The sequence below is a fragment of the Echinops telfairi genome, unplaced genomic scaffold (assembly GCF_000313985.2).
Source record: "Echinops telfairi isolate 266 unplaced genomic scaffold, ASM31398v2 ScPeMD7_1;HRSCAF=3_0, whole genome shotgun sequence".
In the NCBI taxonomy this organism is placed as follows: Eukaryota; Metazoa; Chordata; class Mammalia; order Afrosoricida; family Tenrecidae; genus Echinops; species Echinops telfairi.
In genome coordinates, this window is record NW_022103896.1 from 62,765,425 (window position 1) to 62,779,564 (window position 14,140).

Consider the following 14,140-nt stretch of genomic DNA (forward strand, 5'->3'; position numbering starts at 1 on the left):
CGAGAAAGCAAATGACTTTCATATTATAACACGTGTGGAGAAAAACCACCTTCACAAATAACAGAGGTGACTGTTATTCTTGTTAACCAGATTGTAACTTCTCTCTGGAGAAGTAGACCCGTTTGTTCTTCACTTAAGCAATCTGGTAATTACCATGTTCACTAAAAGTAATTCGCTATCAAGTAAGATGAAATCTATCTTTGTTCTTTCTAATAAAAGAAACCCCACGTTTACATTGATAGGGAAGGTGATAAAGAAACAAACACAAAGAAACCCACCAAGTCCACTACCAATGAGTGGATGCCAACTCCTGCCAGGACAGAATAGAACTGCCACATATGGTTTCTAAGGCTGCAAATCCTTATGGAAGTCAACTACCACATCTTTCTAACATGGAGCAATGGGTAGGTTTGAACCACTGACCTTTTGGTTAGCATCCAAGAGCTGAATCATTGTACCCTGAGGGCTCCTAAAGGGGATGATATAGTAATTAAGTGATCATTGGAGGCACCCAGAACAGAAAGCTGTGATGTCACAATGGTTCATTTTCACAAGGGAGGATGGGGAGGCCTGGTTTCATTTTGGAGGGTGCAGTTTTATCATCCAAAAAGTGCTCACAGTTCTTGACAGGAATGGAATACATTAGCACTCAGCTAGTACCTTCCTATGCAAGCATCTTTTTAGTTTGCTTGTACTATCCAGAGAAGAGTCTCACCTCATTAGAGAAAGAAATGTGGCGTTCAGTAGGCGCATGCATGTGGGTACCCTCTGATTCCTATAGTAAAGTGAAAGATATTTGCTAGATCTCAAGTGCCCAATATAGAGCAGGGGCTGGTAATAATGTATTACAAAGCATTTTTGATGAGCTGGGAAGCTAACAGACAGTACAAGATAGAAGAGGGAATAGTAAACATCTGTGTCTTTCCTGGAGATATTTTTAAAGGCAACTAGTTGATAGTGAAAGAAACAAATGGAAAGCCTGAGTGACTGATGTGGCTCATGCTTGATCGACAGAACACTCAGTACTAGCGGATTCCTATAAAGACTGCCAAATGCGAGGAGATGAATGGCGTTTAAGTGATCCGTGCACAGTGGCAGTGGGGATGATCCTACGAGTTAATAGATTGTCCTCTTAATACTGGTTCAAATTTTACCTCTATGTTAAATGCATTATTTGAGTGTTAGAAATGAGAACTAAGTGGCATGGAAAACACTTGTTTTATTTCTTTAGTTAGAAAAAAAAACTTTAGCTCCTTAATTGGTCTTTATCCAGCTGAGATAGCTTTTGCTAGTCTCAGCATTTGAGATACATCGAGGTCCTCACCATCACTCCCTTCTTGAGCCTCATCATGTTTTTCTTCATTACCTTAGCTTATTGCTGGCAAAGGGGTCCTGAAGGCATAGTGATTACGTGTTGGGCTGCGATCCACAAGATCAGCAGTTCTAAACCAACACCCTCTCTGAGGGAGAAAGCTGAGGCTTTCTACTTCCGTGAAGAGATGCGGTCTCAGAAACCCACAGAGGCAGTTCTGCCCTGTCCTATAGGGTAGCCTTGATGGTTGTGAGCTTGTTTTTTTTTCTGTTTCTAACTGTTTCTCTTTTTAAACTTACCCCACCCAGCTCTTCTCTAGGACTGCTTTGGGATACTTTCTGCAGCAGTATTAGTGATATTCTTTAAGGAGTTCCTATTCAAGTTCCAATATGTTCCCCAGCGTCACAGGTCAGAAGGGATAGACACTGAACATTCCATGTTTAAAATAAGAGAATTGACTTCTAGAGATCTGAGGGGACTTGACCGAGGCTTCCACGACTCAATGGTGGATCTAAACCAAATCATGAAACAAAACTTGCTGCTGCTGAATCTAGTTTGCCTCAGAGCAGCCCTAAAGGACAGACTAGAACCGCCCCATAGGTTCCCCAAGGTGTCTACCTCCAAAGCAGCAGCCGGCTACATCTTTCACCCGAGGAGGAGGCGCTGGTGGGTTCTAACTGCTGCCGTTTCCCTGAGCTGCTCAGCGCAATTGCCACAGCACCCCCGGGGCTCCCAGTAGACCGAGGGGGAGGGAAAGAGGGCACCAAACTCTTGTTCCGACCTTAACTGAATCTTTCAAATAATTCAGAGACTCAACATCTTAAAGAACATTTTTGAAATTAATATTGTAGCAGAAGAAACTCCAATTTTACTGACGTGTGGCCAACGCACTTGAAGTTTAATAATAATGGTGCGAACTATGGAGCAGTGTGGTAGGAATGAATGAGTACACTCCCTGATCCTCAATCAAATTTAGGATGGTTCCCATTGCTGTCGATTAAATTCCAACTCATAGTGACAGCTGGCAGGGGAGAGGCACCCTCATGTTCTTGCGCTTCCCAAATCCTGCCTTTGGTTTTTCAACTCGATGCTTTGTGCCAACCTCAGGTCAGGCAAACAAATCTATTGGCACTCTTTACCCAACAGCACAGCACGTGCTCACTTCCGGTTTCTATTTCAAGCTTTGGTAATCTTCACAACTTTGCCATTTTTTCATGATGTTATTCCACATGTAAAAGACTAAATGGTAGTATAAACATAACTTTTCTAAGCAGTGGTTATGTGTCTGGCTGCTTGAAACCACCAGCCAATCCTGGGGAGAAAGATGGGCCCTTTTACATCCATACAGGGCAGTTCTCCACTGCCCTTTAGGTCCCTGAAAGTCAGCATTGACTGGATGGCAGCGAGTTTGGTTTGGTTTGGGAGACCAAACACTGCGCGCGACTCCCTCGGTTGTGAGATTCTGTTTATTGCCGCGGTCTGGAAGCAGACTTGCAGATTCTCTGAGGTGTGCCTGTGGAATTGCTCCCGAGAGTTCCCAAGGCTGTAAACGTGGACCAAAGCAGACCGTCACCCCTTTCTCCTACAGAATGGCTGGTGGGTGCCAACAACTGACCTTGGGGTTAGCAGCTGAGTGCTTTAATCACTAAGCCCCAATAAAAAAACACGTCACTGTCATCCAGTCAACTCTGACCCCTAGGCTTTCCCCAGACTGTCCATCTTTGCAGAAGTTGACAGCCTCTTCTTTCTCCGGCAGTGCAGTTGGTGGGTTTCAACCACCTACTTTGTGGTTAGCCTTCTAGTGTTGACCCAACACCACCACTAGGGCTCCTGGTATGAGAAATCAAAACTCGAAACTCCTTGCCATCTTTTCCAGGCTGACTCATAGTGACCCCGTGCGGGTTCCGAGACTCTAACTGTTTAGCGGAGTAGAAAGCCAAGTTTTTCTCTCGTGGGACTGCTGGTGGTTTAGAACTGCCCACCGTGCAGATTGCAGTCCACACATAACGACTGCACCCCCAGTCTCTTCTATTCTTGAGAGTGAGGCCTGGCCCCAGGTAAAACTGGCACCCTCAACCCCCTTGCTGTGTTTTCCCTGCGCTACTATATCTGGTATCTTTATCTTCTTTTTGCTTTCTTCCCTCTAAAATCTCATTTGTGAAAAAGAACCAAAGATATAGATGCACAACTCCTAAAAAGACCAAACTCAATGCCATCAAAACAAGTCTGACCCATGGCAACCAGGATTCAACTGTCCCCATGGCTTTCCAAGACCCAGGAGCAGAAAGCCTCATCCTTCTCCCATGGAGCGGCTGGTAGTTTCAAACTGCTGACATCTCAGTGCAAAGCCCAACATATAACCACTGTACCACCAGGGCTCCTTATTATTGGAAAGACTCACTACACACTAGACTATGTAATTTTTGAGGCTGATTCCTGCTGATATTCTGATTTCATGATACGCTATGCTATTTTCCATTCAATTATGTAATAAATCAAAGGGATTAAAATCTAATTATAGAATTTCAGGCTTGAGTGATCCAGGTTGAGAGGACAGAAGAGGATGCCTCATATTGTTGAAATTATACTGTTAGTTACAGCTTAAAAAAAATGAACCCAACCCACTTGTCCTCAAATAAATGCTCCATCATGACAACCCAACGTGCGCGGACTATGCCCCTGCTCCCTGAGATTTCCACTTATTGACTGCAGGAGGAGAAGCTTCCCCCAGGGGTCCGTTGCTGAATTTGAATCGCAAACACTTCAGTTCATAGTGAGCACATCCACCTTCTGTTCAACTTGGGGGCTCCGTGATTTGGGTGGCTGCCATTTTTACAATCCTACCAATTTCTGTGCAGGAGAAAGATGCGAGCAGGCTAGATAGGAGAGGGGACTCATGACAGTAGATTTTCTTTATTCACTGCGACCCCCAATGCCACTCACTGGCAAGGGGTTTGGTTTGGTTTCTTTCTATCTAGTGCTATTTCTTTCCCCCAAAATCAAAAAGCATGGCTGGTTAAGCATCTCTCTCTGATATAAGAATATAAAAGAAATGTGGAGGAACTAAAGCCATGGAGAAATAGCAATAGCCATAGCATGGAATATTAGCAATGATACCAAGAGGAACAGGTAATTCGGACTTTACAAATGGGGTCTATAATCTCCTATGTAGAGGTCGTATAATGAAGTAATGGATACTTTTAGAAGAATGTGATACCCAGACTTCTAAAGAATACCAGTAATTTTCAAGAATTAACCTCTACAATAGTAAAGTGACTTAAATAGTCACTTGTTGAGTAAAAATGTTAGAGCTAAAGATACAGATACAGATGAAAAGAATATGAATAAGTCAATGCCCACCACTACCAAAAGACAAAATTGAAAATATGCCACCCCTGCAGAGGGGTCACAGGGAAGAGATGAGCCAGTCAGGATACAGTATAGCACTGATGAAATACACAATTTTCCTCTAGTTCTTTGGTGCTTCCTTCACCCCACTATCATGACCTCAATTCTACCTTACAAATCAGATTAGACCAGAACATGCACACTGATACAGATAAGAGCCGACAACACAAGGAATCCAGGGTAGATAAACCCCTCAGGACCAATTAGGAGAGTAGAGATACCAGTTGGATTAGGGGAGGGTTAGGGGGAGAAAATGGGAACCGATCACAAGTATCAATCTAGAACCCCCTCCCAGGGGGACGAATAATGGAAAAGTGGGTGAGGGGTGATGGAGGATGATGTAAGATATGGAAAAAAATCTATAACTTATCATGGGTTCATGAGGGTGGGTGGACAGGGGAGGGAGGGAGAAGAAATGGGGAGCTGATATCAGGGCTTAAGTGGGACAAGAATACTTTGAAAATTATGAAGGTGGCTTATATGCAAATGTGCTTCACACACTGGAGGAATGTATGGATTGTGAGAAGAAATCTAAGAGCTCCCAATAAAATTATTAAAAAAAAACAAAACAACCTAAGAAATGTTTAAGAGAGTTAAAAAAATAGAAAAAGAAAATGTGTCATCCAAAGTTCAATAGCCTACTTAAATACTGAATACCAGAAATACTTAGAGAAGAGAAAAACCGAACCTTCATCACCATAGAGAAAGTAGCAGAAAAAGTTTGGCAACTCCAAGCTAAATGGCAATTCTTATGTTTATTAGTGAGTTAAAATGTGAAAAATAAATTCTTTTCTCGCCTCCAACTCCTACTCCACTTCTTAGAAATTTCACATAGGAATTTACTTAGGCATTTCACTCAGAGAGAGAGGAGGGAGGAAAAAGTTCTTGCAATGAATAATCTCATTCTACCATCATCTTGTTTTTATTTTCCTGAAACTGTGCCAATTCATAAAGTAATATGTAAGGAGGAAAGGCCCACCTTACAAGGCAATTAAGTTGTAGTTCCTGTGCCCCACTTTCCTTTGACCTCGAGCTCTGAGGGAAAACATATTTTTCAAGTTCAAATTTTTAAAAAAGTATGTCCGTGGTCCCAAAGACAATTGTATTGAAATTATTAAAGACTTACTCTTATCTAGATTTACCCCCAATAGACAGGCAAGTAGGCATGTTCTAAACTTCTACTTAAGGACCCAGCACCCCGGCAGGGCAGTACTTTCAAGCATTAACAAAACACAAAAACCAAACACTGGTTTAAATGATCATCTCAACCAGTTAAAGATAGAATAGCAAATCATTTTTCTATTTATCATTTTTCTGCTTCAATAAAATGCCCCAAAAGGCTAAGGCCATAAAGGATACCACGTGCTTTTGAAGTTCTTTGTGCTTCCAGCACAGGGGTGCATGCATTTATGTTGCCACTTTCCCCTTTTGATCTATGATGATGTGATCATGATAGAAAAAGGCTAGTGTGGGAAAATCTTAAAGTAGAAAATTCACTTTATTAAGAAATAAGACCCCCCCAAAAGAAATGAGTAATAGTAAGCAGTGAAACAGAGATACAGGCTTTTCAGGCAGGAGAAACATGTGACACACCTGATGGTTCTAAGGCCTGTCTCAGGGACTCTGAGGAGTGACATCATTTCAAGAGTTCTTGGCAAGAAAGTCTTGTGAGAGTTCAAACTGGCATACTACCAGAACACGAATCAGGGGAGCTACAATGGATGCTAACATCGGGAAATGTATAAGGAAAACTCAAACTCAATAATGTCTTGCTACAAAATCATAGCAGCCTGTGTGAAGAAAAATCATCAAAAGGTAAAGTTACCATTTCTCCACATATCTTCCATCTAAGTCTATACAAAGGAGCTCCAGTGATGCTGCCGGGTAAGTACGGGGACTGCTGACAGCAACAGTAGAGGTTCAAGCCCACCTGCAGCTCGTGAGAGAAAGAAGAGGTTCCTGGACAGGGTGACAGCCTGTAAACCCTGTAGAGTGGCTGTGAGTCAGGATTCATTTAATGGCAGTGGGTAAGTCTATATATTTCTCAAAGCACTGTTTTCGCCTCCGTAACCTTTCACCCAAAGAATTGTGCACTCTTCCCGTTGCACTATATCAGTGGTTCCCAACCTTCCTAATGCTGCGACCCTTTAATACAATTTCTCATGTTGTGGTGAGCCCCAACCATAAAATTATTTTTGTTGTTACTTGATAGCTGTCAATTTGCTACTGTTATGAATTGGGCGACCCCTGTGAAAGGGTCGTGCGAGCCCCAGGTTGAGAACCGCTGCACTCTGTGCACAGGGCATGGTGGGCATCCTCCAAGAATGAAAATCACATTATTTTTCAATGCTGTCTAACATTAGGGAGCAAAAGGAAATCTCAATGACAAAATCAGGTGTGTAGGGTGAATGGGGTAGTTGCCTAACAAACATCTTGTAGGGCCTTTCATGTTACCCCTGAAGAATGAGCAGCTGCATGATCATGTGAGAAAAAACATTCATTGGGACAACTTTCCTGGCCTTTTTCTCATCAAGGCCGTTTTCAATTTTTAAAATTTCTTCCTCATACATCCTTCTTGATTGTCCTCTGGGTCCTTCGATAAAAAGGATCAGGATCACCTCTTTCAACTCCAAAAGAGTTGCCATAACCTTCTGAGCTGAGCTCTTTGCCTTAAATGTAACAACCTCGGCAGCGGGTCCCTTTGAAGTCACTGTTGTGACTGGACCTTCTTCTCAAAGTGATCCTAATGAGACGGAGACAACATATTACTGAGAGAACATCTTCAGCTATCCACTGATCACAGAGAGCTGCTGAAATGGATTTTTGCGTGGAAGAAACTGTGCATGGATGACCTGGAGACATAACGTTACCTGTCGTTGTTAAGTACCATAGAGTCGGTTCCAAGTCATTGAGACCCTCTCTGTAACAAAGTTTAACTTACCCCCAAAGACGCTGAAAAATATTAAAACATACAGTGCAATTAAACTGTTTGATGTATAGCTTCTAGAATTAGACTCACTATAGCACATCACATATATGGGAACTTGTAAAAGGGATTTCTTTAGGATCACAGCCTTGAAACGTACCTCTCAAAGGATGAAATGTCTCTAACATGATGTCTTTTTGTAAGTAAATCCTATTCAAATGGGCCTAATTTGGGATTGTCATATTTTCAAAATATATCCCTAAAAATGAAACATGACAGCAGTAACACAGGGCATATGAGAAATCCAGAAATCTTTTATTTATGAAGTCTTTTTTCTCCCCCTTGATTTCACCTAGCTTGTGCGCCCACACAGCAAAGGAGCTCTCTGCTTGACGATGATGGAAAGGTGGAGAACCACAGCTCTGCTCTGTGAGCGGTGAAACGCTTGAACGTTACCCACAGCAAGACGAAGCTGAAAAGGGTATGGACTAGAAACGTGGGCTCTGTGATGTGGCCCACATGACACATGTGACATCTCTGCTGCGCTAACGTTTATAATCTACTATAACTAAAATATTGGTTCAATGGAAACTAAAGATGCCAGTAGGTAGCGGTGTTCATTGACCCTTTACCTTTACAGCATTCTCCAATCTGCTTTAGTCCATGATTTAGGAAGGTGACAACAGATGTGGCAGTTCTGAATTGCTTAGTACACGTTATATTTAAAGGCCTGCTTTCAATATCTTCCCAGCATACCTCATAAATGGGTCCAAGTCACATATTCAAAGTGTATCCCTAAAAATAACACCATATTTTGGAGTGGGATATAAATTATACTTATGGGGTGTAGATTTAAGAAAAAAAAGGCTAATTTAATATTTCATAAATATATTATTTGTCTTCCTTACCCATGTCTTATCATATAGATGCTGTGGGTAGCAGCACCAGTGTGACAAACGAAGGTTGGTGGACCAGAGGATCCATTGTCCAAGGAAAGGCTTGGACAGTCTTGTGGAAAGAGAAACAAAATGCTCTGACCACCAGTTAAGAAGGTGATAACTTTGTCACCATCAATCAAAGCATACTTACCAGTATATGTTAAAGGCATGGTGACTTCAATTGTTTACGCATTGGCTGCTAACCACAAGGTCAGCATTTTGAAACTACCAGCCACTTCTGGGGAGAAAGAGGAGGCGTTCTACTCCTGTCAAGAGATACAATCACAGAAAACTACAGCGACAGTTCCAGTCTGTCCTATGCGGTCGCTATGAGTTAGCATCTACTCTATGGCAGTGTTTGGGTCTTTTTAAAAAAAAACTTTTTTGGTTTTAACATATCAGAACCCTCTAGCTTATACAACTGATCATTGGATTCTTTCCACATATACATTCTTCCATGTGGCAATTAATAATCAATGAAATATGATATGGAACTTTGAAGTGGAAAAAACACTAAACCATAATAATTTAAATAAATAAATAAAACCAGCCATTGCATTGTCCTCAAAACAATTAAAACTGACTTAAACAAAACATGTTCATTACAACACAAATATTTAAGGGGCCAAGAATATCCAGATGATTAAGCCCGAAGTACTCTGGTAGTGGGGTGTTAGTTGGTATGATAAAGTGAAGGCCATTGAAGAAATGTTTTTATACAAATAGATCCTCTATGCATCCTTCTAAGGCATTCAAGGCAGGGCAGTCTGGGAGCTTTGAGTACAGTGATCTTGAGTTCACTTGATTTCCATCACTGTGTTCATGTTTCCCAAGGTAAAAGCTACAAGAGGACTATCCTTCTAAGATCGCAATGGCAGCTTGGCTTTCTGTAAGAAGAAGATGGACTATGATGTGTTGAATGTCTGTAGAATTCAGTGCAGTATGTGAAAATGGAAATAAAATAAAAGAGGTTTATGTGCTTTGGAACCTCTCTAGCTATAAGTAATTAATATATTCTTTGGAATCTCTTTAGAATGTAATATTTTCTCTTTATACAATGTAGGTTACTATTATTTTAGAAAATAAAACTTATTTTAAAAATTTAAGAAACATGTTATTTTCTATTTTGAGTGATACCAAACTTGTGTTATATGTTTGGTTTTGTGGCTGCTTAGAACAATAAATATTAAGATTTTCAGCAGATATAAATGGATGTCCGCACTAATTTACAAAATCTAACCTGCATAGGTGACTTCTCTTTGGACGAACACAGAAGAGGATTCAGCATCTAGAGGGACTTCAGATCACTTTTCAGCATTGCTCAGGTTTTAGTTAGACACCCTGGCTTTGAAAAGGGGGGAGGGTAAGAGCCACGATATGGCATTAATATATTGTTACGTTTTATTGCTAGGTCTATGGATTTATGAATAACAAGTGACGATGGATGTTGCAAAAATGATCTTATAGCCATAATAAATTATAAATGATCACAGAAGTCATGTTCTTAGTAGTTCAACTTAAAAAATAAGCTTTATTACCCACCATGTTTTCTACTCGCAGAAAGAATGACAGTCTCAGAAACCTATAGAGGCAGTTCTAAGGGTGAGTCAGAATCGACTCGATGGCAATGATTGGTTTTTCATTTTTGTTTTTGTTTTTGAGGTACACTGGCGAGTGACTTCCTTTGGCCAAACAACAACAACAACAACCCAACTCTCATGGAGTCAATTCCAGAGTAGAATTGTTCCCTTGGGTTTCTGAGACGGCCAGTCTTTCTGGTTGCAGAAGCCTCATCTTTCTCCCAAGGAGCAGCTGGTGGATATGAACTGCTGACCAACTATGCCACTAGGGCCCTTAACATTTGAAGTCCCTGTTGCTATGAAGCTGTGAAGGTGAGCAAAACAAAACCAACTTCTTCTTTTCTGGGGGGGTAGGGGGAGGGCAGGGGAAGGAAAAAGGAAAAACACAAACTAAGTCACCAGCGATACATCTTCAATGTTCCGCTTTCGGATGGCAAGCACGGGCTCAAATACCTACTGAACTCACTGTTGAGATTAGGATATAAAACTCATCGATGTTTTTAAGATGTAGGAACGTCATGATAAAATTAACATAATCCGGGCAATATACCATGATCTCGTTTCCATTATTTTATACTTTACCTGGTTGTTTTATTTTCTGGTTATTTGTGATAGCCAACCGCATATGTGAAATCCCAATGTTGCGTTCTCACTTACTGAAATGGAAAGGACTCCAGGTACCAGCGAGCTCCTCTGGGCTACTTGTGTCTGGCTACATGATACGAATGAGCTAGGGTGACTCTCCCGAAAAGAACTTACTGTTTGAATTTTGTGGGAATCCAGGCAAGGAAGACGGACCGTTCATTCCTGGGAGAAGGACCGGAGGGAGCCCAGGAAGTCCTGGGTAGGCTGCGGGCAGGCTGAGGCCGTGGAGGGAACCGCCATCCATCATGCCCGGCTGCTGGACTGTCAAGCCCAGCACATCGGAGGCTTTCTTTATGCGGTCAAGTTCTTGCTGGGCCATCAGCTGTCGAACCGTGGTCGGAGCCAAGTAATCTTTCTCCCGATCAAGCTGGCTTCCAACGGTCTCCCTCACTTTGGAAATGTGCTGTTTGGAGAAAATATGATCTCTGATGGACAAGCGAGCGGAGTACTTCACCCCACAGAGAGTACACTCTGGCTTGGTGCCTTCCGTTCCGCTCTGATTGATCATAAAAGGCTTCCCTATGTTAATTTTAAATTTCTTTTCCTTTGCCCGTGCATTTTGAAACCATACCTGGACCACGCGCTTGGGCAGACCAATCTCATTCCCCAGCATCTCACACTCCTGCATGGTGGGAGTTCGGTAGTCGCTGAAGCAGGCCTTCAGGACCTTCAGTTGAAGATTGCTCATTTGAGTTCGGAAACGCTTGTGGCCTGGTCGATCGTGACTTTTGGATTTAAAAGGGTTGCCGGATCCGAAGGGATTGGGCGAACTCGGGTCAGCTATGCTCGACGTCTCGCTGCGGTCAGCATTGTCATCGGGGTCATCCGTGATATAGAAGCTTTGGTCATGGTCACCATCTTTGTCGCTGAAATGGATTGATGGACTGGTGAGAGAAAAGAGGAATTTCTCATCACAGACCTCGGCGGTCGGGGTGGTTGCTGTTTTGGGCAACGTGTCGAGCGTTTTCGGCTCTTTGGGAGACAAGGCTGGCTTCGCGTCCCCCGAACTGCCCGCGGTGCCTTCCAGTTCTGCGTTCCCCTCGTCTCCAGTGGTGGCATCGCTGATGGCCGTATTAATCGACGACGTCTCATCAAAATCAGTCTTATTTTGATCGTACCCAGCCTCCGCCGGGGGAGCACTTAAATGCTCGCCATCCTCAGAACATTCGACTTTAAAAGAGGAAGGGCTTAAAAGATTCTTCGGCGACAGCTCCGTCTTACTCACAGGTGTGGACACGGTGGAAGCCAATTCGTTCTCACTCGAGAGATCGATTTTAGTTAATGGCAACGATGGGTAATCAAAATAAATGTATTTCTGTGGGCTCTCTGCCCCGTCTTCTGTTGATATCAAGGGGCTGGGGGGCAGGCTGTAGCCTGCCTGCTTGCCCTCGCTCCAGTGCCGAGAGCGGACGTGGCTCTCCAAGGCCGACTTCGCCTTGAACAGCGCGCGGCAGAAGGGACAGCGCTTGTGGGACTGCGCGGGGCCCACGGCCCGGAACTGGCCTTTCCTTTCTCGCGCTCGAGTGTTCTGGAACCAGACCTGGACAACTCTCTTCTTCAGCCCGACCTCCCGTGCGATGTGGTCGAGCATTTTCCGCGTAGGGTTGGAATCCAGCAAGTATTTCTCGTAGAGCACTTCCAGCTGTTCGGGGGTAATGGTGGTCCGCAAGCGCTTGTCGCGATGCTGGTCCTCGCCGCTGTGGCCGCCCTCCTTCTCACTGCCGTTGGTGTCTTCCTTGTCATCCAGTTTCCTTTTCAGGGACGCCGCCACCGTCCCCGCGGCCGCGGCGTGGGAGGTGCTGGTCTGGGGCGGCATTGGGGTGAGCGACCCGCTCAGCAGCTGCCCAGCCATCAGGGGGCTGTTGGGGTCGAAGATCATGTAGGGCATATCCATGGGCCTTTCCAAGAATGGCGAGTGAAGGAATTGGTTCTGAGCAGCAAGAAAGTGCATGTGCTGGTGCTCTTGCCACAGGTCCAGGCTGGGGAAGGCAACGGTACAGTGATCACATTGGTATTGTAGTAATTGTGGAGGTAGACTGTTGGGGAGCGAAGTCATGGGCATTTGCAGGGGGCTGGAAGGGACTGGGGGCTGGGAGGCTGAAGGAGGTCGGCCAATGAGTTGGGCTGGTTTGGGCAGCGGTGGCTGTGGCTGTGGCTGAGCCAGGGAGGCCTGCGCTGGGTCTGAAGAGGTGGATGCGAATGGCAGGGCTGGTTTGGTGCCTTGAGAAGCAGGGGAGGAGTCGCTCGGCTTTGGTTTCTCTGTAGGATATTCAGGTTTTGGAGACGTCTTCTCGGGTTCTGGTTTGGGCGAAGGAATCAAGGGGGTGCTCGTGCCCGAGCCAGAACTGGCTGCAGGCACCGCCGCACTCTTGGAGGTCTCAGTCTGGCCCGAGCCCGAGCAATGTTTATAGACCACTTGATCGGTGGCGTCCATGGAATCTTCGGTTTGGCTTTCATCTTGGGCGTCGTCGTCTTCGTCCTTGTAACACTGCTTTTTCTGATGGGTGATCAAGTCAAAGATGCGGGGGAACACCACATTGCACTTTTTACATTGGTACTGCATGTTGCTTGTTCGAATATACCGTTCATTGGTGAGTTCTCTTTTTTCATTATCTTTCGTTTCTGCTTGGTTCTCATAACTCTTCCGCGCTTTCTGACGAGCATTCTGGAACCAAACAACGATGACCCGAGTAGGGAGATTGAGGACCGTGGAGAGCTGTTCAATCTCATCGTCCTTCGGGTAAGCGTTTGTGTCAAAAAAGTCTTGTAAGACCCTCAGCTGGTAGTCAGTAAACCTTGTTCTGGAGGACCTTTTACTGAACGATGCGTCAGATTTATAATGCTCCAGCGAGGTGGGCTGTGGGTCAATTCTGATATCTTCCAACACCGTCATCGGAGGGTTACTGAAGTTGTACGGGGAGTCTTTATTTCGTTGTCGCTCCTTAAAAAGGGTATTTCGAAACCAGTGTTTGATAACCTTCTGGGAGAGGCCAGACTTTTCTGCCATTTCTTGGATCTGCTCTTCGCTGGGCGAATTATTGATGTCGAAATACGCCCTCAGGATTTTTAATTGGTCATCCGTGATCCTTGTCCGTGGGCGTTTGAACTGAGAATGTCGTAAGAAGTTGGGGTCCAGACCCAGCTGCTGCTGACAAAGCTGGGTGAGGTCTGCGGACAGTGCGTCCACCTGCGGCAGCTGCAGGGCCAGCTGCGGGGGCAGGGCGGGGTGTTGCACAGGCTGCATCATGATGGGTGGAAAGAGGGGAAGGTCCAGAGAAACCGGCAGAGGCACCTGTGGAGGAGCCGAAGGAGGCGGCGGCGGCGGCGGCGG

At 44.4% G+C, this 14,140-nt stretch overlaps 1 protein-coding gene across 1 annotated transcript in view; it reads right to left on the reverse strand.

The window, feature by feature from the left end:
* The window catches only part of ZFHX4 (zinc finger homeobox 4), a 214,008-nt gene that overhangs the window by 4,704 nt on the left and 195,164 nt on the right, over window positions 1-14,140 (reverse strand). The window contains exon 11 of the mRNA XM_004697739.2: window positions 10,924-14,138. Within this exon, the coding sequence (XP_004697796.1) occupies window positions 10,924-14,138 (3,215 nt within the window). The remainder of the gene's footprint in view (window positions 1-10,923; window positions 14,139-14,140) is intronic.